We start from the raw sequence: 7,944 nt of genomic DNA on the forward strand, positions 1-7,944 counted from the left end.
CTGCAGCTGACTGAGAAAGTGAGGCAGGCGGTCGGTCAAGAGGTGACGAAGGGGGCTGCTCTGCCACAGGGTCAGAAGACCTCTGTCTCTTTGCCCCAGCAGAGCCTCGGCTCGCTGTGAAATATGAAAAGTCACGGCACTCAACTCCTGGAGCAGCAGACTGTCTCTGGACTGGAGAGAAAAAAAACATCAGAAGCAGTCACAACATTAAAAACTTCCCTGCAGTTAAATCTACATCAGATCCCTTCATAACTGACTAAAGCACTTATCCACCACATGCTTTATGGAGATTTATTATTCTAGTTTGTGTGCTGTGGTTACCTGTTGTCTGAATTCTATTAGGAGATGCTGTAATGTCTTAATCCTCTGCAGAAGCTTGTTCCGTATCTGAGAGCTCACAAAGTGAACTCGTTCCTGTGAAAGCAACAGAAGCAAGCATCCGTCAAGAGTGTCATACTGCACAGACGATAAAACTGGGATACTTTGATGCTATTAGTGATACCTCTGCTGCTTTTAAACCTTTCAAACAGCCGTTCGCTCTCAGGATTAGCCTCTGTCTGGCTGTCCCCAGAGACACACTGCTCAGAGTTTCTTTGCCGCTGCCAACACTTTTCTGCACCTCCAGCATCAAACTACGATTTGTTCCCACACATGCCATTAAAGTGAGATCCTCACTATTATCTAGACCTGCACAAAAACAGGCAAAATTCAGCATCACTGCAGTGTTTATATTTTTGGCATTTTCGTGCCACACATTCTTCTGTACTTACTGTTCATATAACCTCCTGTGGTCTGAAGACATTGTCCCTCTACCGTCCCATTCAGCCAGATCTTATCAGTACGGTCCAGTGTGGCCTGCATCTGGAGACCGGCCCCCCGAGGCCAAGACAGGGCCTTTCCCCCAACCTCCACACTCCAATTACCCATCCTGGACTGTAAAGTTTAAACATGCACGTTTGTACTTGTATATTTATGAGAGCTGTCAGTGGTAAAAAAAAAAAAGCATTCTTGGGGTTTTATAGTATGTTATAGATGGCACTATGCCTGTTGGGTGCAGAAACAACCTGGGGAGTGCAGGCAGTGACTTTACTTGCTCAACAGACTGGGGCAAAACCTATGGAAAACCTACAACTTCTCATTTGTATACTTTGTAGTAGAGATTAAACACTGTCGATTAGCAAATATTACATGTACTGTTAAGTGTATGTTAACTTCAGACAGAGCCAGGATAGCTACTTCCCTGCTGAGTTAAACTAACTAGCTGCTTGGGCACAATACGATATCACAATAATATGGTATTGTGACATAAGTATAGTAACAATATTATATCACGACTGAAGTATTGTAAAATAATTGTATCACGACTAAAGTATTTTAATAAAATTGCATCACGAGTTAAGTATTATAATATTGTATCGTCATAATATAATTTTGTGGGCTTTTAAATTTGAAGCGACGGCTGACTGTCTTATTTTATTTGCTTGTGAATTCTAAAATATTACTGTTGTACATACACCATGTGGTCACTGTAGCTGTTTACCTCAGAGAACAGAGACATGTTGGTCCCTTCAGCTGTAGAGGAGTTGGTGAGGAAGAGGGTGAAGCTGCACTGGTACGGTCGTCCTGTCACTGACAGGCGGGACCGAGTGTAAAACAGCTCCTCTCCTGAGTTCACTCTGTGGGATCCCGACCACGACAGAGCCTGAGAGACACAGAAAATAAGAAAAGACGGACCAAAAACGACTAACTGTGTAAAAGAAAAATAATGCTACCAGAGTATGTTTATTAGTTACAGTACAACCACACACAGTCAGATCCTTACTTATGCACAATTAAACACCACTTATGGTAACAACTCTCTCAAAATGTCACAAATAAAGGAAGGAAACTCAAACTATTAGGCAATGTATAAGACAGAAAGACAGAATGGACAGATGTGTGGACCTACAGGCTGAGGTGGACACAGGCCCAGCAGGGCCGTGTGCTCCAAACGGTCCCTGAGGTTGGTCTGAACTTTGGCAAGGAGTGTGTGTGAAGGACAGGGAGCAGGAGACACTTTGTCCAGGCCAACGTTAAGCTGAAGACTGTGCATTCCCTTCGGACCTTTCTAGAAACAACACGGACACAATCAGCCACTGATGTTGGAAACTGACATAGTTTCTATTCAGCGTGAAGGAGAATACCTGATATTTCATGCCTTGCTTGACACTCCTGTTGTCCCATCTTAATTCTGCATTTTGTGAATATGAATTTCCCTCCTGGCTCATAGAGACACAGCTTTTGACAGAAGACACTACCATCTGCACACAGAAACGCAGACAGATTAAACAAAAACAACTGGATGCAGCACAAACACGTATTCTCCACACTTGAAACCCTCCATGCATCCACGAAGAGCTTTGAAACTGAGGATCCAACAACCTGCTGCGCTGACAACAGAACACACGCCTGCCCCCTGCTGGAGTTTGTCTGCCACTGTTTGTTCAGACTGAGAGAGACGTTGACAGGGACGGTGCTGTCCCATGACAGATGGGTCTGCATACACAAACGCACACACAAAAACAATTACAGTTCAAATAAAATATAGTCTGTTAGTTAGTCTCTTGTTATACAGTCTGTTAAAGGACTATTAATTCATCAGCATTGAGTTCTGGTTATGTTTGCTGTCCTGACATGCTACATCAAATTAAAGGATGTGGTGATGAAAGCATAACAAAAAATAATTAATAAATTACACACATAAAAATAATAAATTACATTAATTAATTGTAAACGACAAAGTAAATCATTATTGTATGGAATCTAGTGGAGAGGACTGAGACATCTCGTCATTTGTCTTAAGGTCATGTCTTGCTTTTTTTCCATGTGTTGTGCCTTCCTGTTTTATTGTGAAATCTTACTTCTCCTATCGTTTCAGACCACTTCACTTCCTGCCTGTGTTCCCGCCAGTTTCGATTGTCTGCCCCGCCCTCATTGGCTTCACCTGTTCCTCATTGTCTCTTGTGTATTTAGAGTGTGTTAGTCCTCCTCTCTGTGCCAGTTCGTTTGCACTCCTGTGTCTCACGTTCCAGCACTCCTTGTATCTCTGGTATCTGTCTTCTCGGTTTTTGGATTTTTGCCTGTTTCTGACTTCTGCCCTTGCCTCTTCCTTTGGACTTGTTTGCCTGTTTTGGACTGTCTTTTGTGTACCGGATCTCTATTCTGGAAGTAAATTGTGATACTGGAAACCCAAGACTGTTTGTTTGAGTCGTGCATTTGAGTCCTGACTTTGTTGAGCCCCAGCCGTAACAAGGACAGATGTGTGAGCATAGACTGTATAAAGATGGACAGTGGTACAGCTCCTCAAAAGTGAAGCCAAAGCAAGTAAAGCTCCCCCTGGTGTCTATCTGCAGTATAGGTCACAAACTTCACCCTTTCCACGTTAGTTGATGGAGCATGGGCCAAAATAAAACACTAACATACACATCAAACACATTTTCAGTCATTTTAGGTAGTTAATATAATGCTGATACATGTTCAAAGTTTCATTTTAGTTAGCTATTTGATGCTTTAATAACAGGATGTGACATCATGATCACAAGCTGCCATGCCAACCACTCTATGAAGTCTCCTGTAGGACCGTGAAAGGTGGAAAAAATAAATAAATAAGTACAGTGTATAATCCAGTGGTTCCTTTTAACTGGCAGAGGTAGAGCAGAGCGCAGTATTAATTAAACGAAAACGCAGAAAAATGGTGTCAGTTTGGCCAATGCACGGAAGTGGGGACGCATCTACTGTATGTGTGTGACATGTTCAGTCCAAAATAATATAGTTTTAGTTGATACTAAGAAACTATATATTCCAAAAGTGTTAATGACAAAATGTGTATTTTTTTGTTGCAAAACGTGTAACAAAGGTGTTGAGGTTAATTTACTGATTAATGAACTTGTCGAGATAGACAGAGACAGTGGGAACGTTGTTGTGTACCTGGTGGCTGCTGCGCTGTTCCCTTTGTGAGCTGTGTGAGAGTGTGTGTAGGGACAGCTGGCCGAGTGTGGAGGAGAAAGGCTGCTTCAGCTCCAGGTTGAGCTCGCTCTTCTCCTCTGAGCGACTCCACGAGCTGAGGGCCCCGATCTTCGGACAAACAAAAATCGAGGGATTCTTTTCAGTATATTGTATATCTTTCAAAACATCCTTTACATTAGTAGGTTACTAGTTAGTTAGTCACTTGACACTGAAGCCACAAACAAAGAATACTTTCCATGTGAAACGACAAGAAGAACCAACCTGTGGGCCATAAACGTTACCAGAACTGTTGTGAGAATGTTGCTAATGCTCAGTTTGCTTTTGCTGAACTATTAAAAATATTTTATTTCCATTCTCTATTGTTGATGCCAGTCACTTAAGTAACATATGATTTCTGGTATGAATTATTAAAACTGTGAAACTGAGCATTAGTGTTGCATTTCATTCATGTTATTCTCTCTGCTTTAAAGATGACCAACAAAAATTTAATGACGATCTAAGAGTCTAAGGGACACAAAGGACACAAAAAGATGAGTTAGAGACAAAAGCAGATATCACAAAAGGAACCCAATGGCCTGTGTTAAGCACTTTTTCGGGGTCATGACACATTTTGTAGCGTCTGACCTGCTCCAGTTGTCCGTGCCTCGTCCAGCCCAGTAAAACACTGTCCTGTCTGCCATGTGAGGAACGCTCCAGTGTCACCTCCAAATTGGTCAGTCTGGGAGTACATGTGATCTGAACTGATGCCAAGGACGAAACAAAGACTTCAACAATCAGTAGTGAGCCAGTGTAACAGGCAGTTAGCAAGCATCACGGTAAAGAGACTTTTATCCAAAAGCAGCTTCATGTTTTAGTCAGAGATAAAATAAAAAGTGGCTCCGCAATAATTCACCCTTCAGTGTCTGGTTACCCATCACCAGCGCTGGAGGAGCAGAGTACAGACCGGACAGGCTGATCTCCTGACTGCCCCACACAGCTGCATGCTGAACTTGGTAGCTCCATTTCCTGGCCTCATACACCGTCCTCACCGCAACGGTCCTGGGGAGAGGCTTCAACTACAGAACAAGACAATCATGACACATTTAGGATGTTGGTATATCTGATGATTGGAGTGTGGAAAGAATAAAAAGAAATTCAAATATTAATATATATTACCCAAAGTGATGACAGTGTACTTTACATGTTATGTGCTTTCGTTTGATTTATAAAGGTCCAAAGCAAACAGCATATTAACAGTCAGTTTCATTTGATATTTTATGGACAACACACCCACAGTCTAGATGTCAATATATGCTGCATTCACACTGAAGTGATATCTGAGCTCAGACACACCTGTGGGTATGAGTGCTTGATCTCTAGAGCCTGTCTGTACCCGCTCTCGATGGCTGCCAGCTCCCCTAGAGCCCAGAGCCTCCTCCTGCCTGACATCACCTCCACCAAACCTGCCACACTGGACTGAGACTGGTTCAACTGGAGAACGGAAGAGAGAAAATCACACCCTGTATTTGTATTTGTGGTGTTAGATGATTTGAAGATTTAACAGGGATGTCTTTGAAAACTCACCTGAGACCGGACGTTGAGCTGAGAGGGCAGGTAGACCAGCATCTTGGGGATATTCTGGACCACTTTCACCATCAGGTCTTTGCTGGACAAAAGAATATCTGTCTCTTATGCGTGTGTGTGTACCCATGTTATTCAGAACATATCAGTTTTATTCGTTTTTTGAATGCCAAGACAAAAGATAAAGTCTTCTGCAGTAGTGTATGAATGATGATGTGGTTTGAGTTTGTGTCTATTAACAGTACCTGTGAGGTACATGGTGTCCCTGGACGATCAGAGCGAGAGAGGAGCTGAGTTCAGGGTTCACAGCCATAGAGCACCTCAGCTGTGATTCGGTAAGTCTTCCCCAGCCCTCGACCTACATCAGTGGGGCTGTTAGCACGGAAATACAAAGCTGTGGCAACTAAATGTGCATGCATATCTTACCTGCAATGCAGGGCTAGCTTGTCCTTGCACAGTGTGTTTTAGTGTGACTCTGGCCTCCCTGGTCCCTCCATGTGTTCCCCACCCTCCAATGTCCCCCACCACTCGGACCCTCCAGTCATGGCTTTGAACGTCTAAAGAGGCACTCCGCAGAGGACCTGCAGATGGGATCAGAGCATCATTGTCATAACATCCAGTACTATCAGTTTTAAAATGCAGACTTAATGACATGTAAAAGCCCTAAAGACACTTACTCGCTTTGAATCAAGTGTGAAAATAGTATACTATTTTAGTACTACTAGTACTATATGCTGTAGTAGTATAAAGTAATTTATAAAGTGAGAGTGATATCTGGTGGTCATTTTTCAGCATTTGTAAGACTAAAGGCAAAATCTTTTGATTAAACAGAAAATATTGAGCAAAAGTTGGATAAAACTGTTGGGATTAAATGGAAAAAAATACAAATAGACTCTAAATAAAATAATAATGGTATGGTTGGTTACAAAAATTCTGTAATTTCTTCTCATTTAAGAAAAAAATGTATATTATCCTGTCCTCTGCTTCTGAAAGGTACACATAAACAACTACAGAATTATTTAGACATCCCAGGCTTTAGGAAACGATATCAAACGTGGCCTACTGCAGGTTATTGTACAATCTAACCTTTCAACTGAGCAGTCAAAGCAGCGCCCAGATCGCGAGGCGTCGTTTGGTTGAAAGCTTGTGGCGAGTAGGAAAGAAGCAGCGCTAGATGTCCATCACTGACACTGACATTCAAGCCAGAGATGAGAAGCTTGTGTCGGTCAACAGTGAGATGAGCCTTGGACTGAAGCTGAGATAAGACTCCTTGGATAGAACAGAGGCCCTCGAGAAAGAAAAAACAAAAACAAAAACGTGTGTATATATAGAGACAGTGAGTATATATGTGAGTATATAAGTGTTTTAGGTTACATGCTTTGCTAAATACCAATATCAGTATATTGCAGTACCTCCATACTTAGCGGCAGTCCTCTGTCATGTAGCCATGACGAGCCGTGCCACATGGCTCCTCTTATTTCTTTGATCGCTGTAAAGCTTTTCATCTTTAGTCTCAGCCCTGCCTGCTGACCTCCAAATTGGGACTGCAAGGTCAAGGCCTTCCCCTCGGCAGAGCCAAGCTCTACCTGCACACACAGCCATTGTACAGGGTTTAACAACCTTGGCTAAGTGAGATGCCATGAGTCAATCAATCATCAGTCTTATATATTTTCCATCTGCTATATCTATTCTTGAGTTTCTAACCTGGAAGCTGTTGTTTGCAGGGACTCCCAGTTTCTTCAGATAATTCACTGTGTGTATAAAATGACTCTTCACTCTCACCGTCTCTGACACCTTTGTTACTGTCATCTGTTGACTCAGCTGAAAAAAGATTCACAGAGTGAACAATAGCATTCACTATAGAAATCATATGATTAAAAGCGTAAGAGCAGCAACTAAATTCTTTATATTTCAGTTTTAATGTTTTCAGCCTTTCTATTATTATTAATCTAGACTTCAGACTCAAGTGTTCTGTGAGCGCATTTAAAAAGATTTGCCACTCCTACCTTTTGATTTCCTGCACTGCTGTTGAATATGTAAACGTATGAACCATTGCTGTGACCCCAAAAATCCATTGTTAGGTCAGCATTTACAGGGAGGCCCAGTTTCTTCAAAAGGGGCGAGGAGTGATTTAGGTTAAGATATGCTTCATTTTTATCCTGCAGAAAATTAAAAACATACAAAAACAAGGTGATTACAGCGAGGAATAAATTGCATTTTAAATGCAGTTAATTCAGATTTCTGAAAAGCAACAAATGTCCATACTTTAGTTTTCCTGAGAGACACTAAAGTCTGTAACTCTGTGTTGTCTATCGCCACAGAGATCAGAGATTCAATAAAGGCTGTGGAGACAACCAGGGACCCAGAAGCCTCCATCCT

The 7,944-nt window shown here is 42.1% G+C and overlaps 3 protein-coding genes across 3 annotated transcripts; all 3 read right to left on the reverse strand.

The window, feature by feature from the left end:
• Positions 1–103: 103 nt before the first annotated feature.
• On the reverse strand, positions 104–2,606 carry LOC311489948 (uncharacterized protein). The gene is made up of 7 exons (XM_084547263.1): positions 2,422–2,606; positions 2,184–2,300; positions 1,949–2,107; positions 1,541–1,702; positions 771–933; positions 503–687; positions 104–414 (listed from the first exon to the last, which is right to left on the reverse strand). Exons 1-7 carry the CDS (start codon positions 2,539–2,541, stop codon positions 295–297), a joined length of 1,026 nt encoding a protein of 341 aa, XP_084403389.1. The 5' UTR covers positions 2,542–2,606; the 3' UTR covers positions 104–294.
• A 1,889-nt stretch (positions 2,607–4,495) lies between these two features.
• Positions 4,496–6,025, reverse strand: LOC311490102 (uncharacterized protein). Its single transcript, XM_084547459.1, has 4 exons — positions 5,811–6,025; positions 5,569–5,650; positions 5,338–5,475; positions 4,496–5,060 (listed from the first exon to the last, which is right to left on the reverse strand). The coding sequence occupies exons 1-4, from the start codon at positions 5,876–5,878 to the stop codon at positions 4,860–4,862; spliced, it is 489 nt and encodes a 162-aa protein (XP_084403585.1). The 5' UTR covers positions 5,879–6,025; the 3' UTR covers positions 4,496–4,859.
• A 526-nt stretch (positions 6,026–6,551) lies between these two features.
• LOC311488852 (uncharacterized protein) lies at positions 6,552–7,692 on the reverse strand. Its single transcript, XM_084545709.1, has 4 exons — positions 7,572–7,692; positions 7,270–7,386; positions 6,978–7,151; positions 6,552–6,853 (listed from the first exon to the last, which is right to left on the reverse strand). Exons 1-4 carry the CDS (start codon positions 7,638–7,640, stop codon positions 6,647–6,649), a joined length of 567 nt encoding a protein of 188 aa, XP_084401835.1. The 5' UTR covers positions 7,641–7,692; the 3' UTR covers positions 6,552–6,646.
• Between the last annotated feature and the right edge of the window lie 252 nt (positions 7,693–7,944).

Source organism: Chelon labrosus, assembly GCF_963514085.1.
Source record: "Chelon labrosus genome assembly, chromosome: 6".
NCBI classification, from domain to species: Eukaryota; Metazoa; Chordata; class Actinopteri; order Mugiliformes; family Mugilidae; genus Chelon; species Chelon labrosus.

Excerpts from the sequence above, each read along its gene's own strand:
- LOC311490102 (XM_084547459.1), bottom strand. The coding sequence starts at position 5,878 with ATGGCTGTGAACCCTGAACTCAGCTCCTCTCTCGCTCTGATCGTCCAG. Across the intron at positions 5,651-5,810 it reads GGACACCATGTACCTCACAG|CAAAGACCTGATGGTGAAAG; the intron begins GTACTGTTAATA and ends TCTTTTGTCCAG. Across the intron at positions 5,476-5,568 it reads AGCTCAACGTCCGGTCTCAG|TTGAACCAGTCTCAGTCCAG; the intron begins GTGAGTTTTCAA and ends TCCGTTCTCCAG.
- LOC311489948 (XM_084547263.1), bottom strand. The coding sequence starts at position 2,541 with ATGCAGACCCATCTGTCATGGGACAGCACCGTCCCTGTCAACGTCTCT. Across the intron at positions 2,301-2,421 it reads TTCTGTTGTCAGCGCAGCAG|ATGGTAGTGTCTTCTGTCAA; the intron begins GTTGTTGGATCC and ends TTCTGTGTGCAG. Across the intron at positions 415-502 it reads AAGGTTTAAAAGCAGCAGAG|GAACGAGTTCACTTTGTGAG; the intron begins GTATCACTAATA and ends TTGCTTTCACAG.
- LOC311488852 (XM_084545709.1), bottom strand. The coding sequence starts at position 7,640 with ATGGATTTTTGGGGTCACAGCAATGGTTCATACGTTTACATATTCAAC. Across the intron at positions 7,387-7,571 it reads GCAGTGCAGGAAATCAAAAG|CTGAGTCAACAGATGACAGT; the intron begins GTAGGAGTGGCA and ends ATCTTTTTTCAG. Across the intron at positions 7,152-7,269 it reads CTGCAAACAACAGCTTCCAG|GTAGAGCTTGGCTCTGCCGA; the intron begins GTTAGAAACTCA and ends CTGTGTGTGCAG.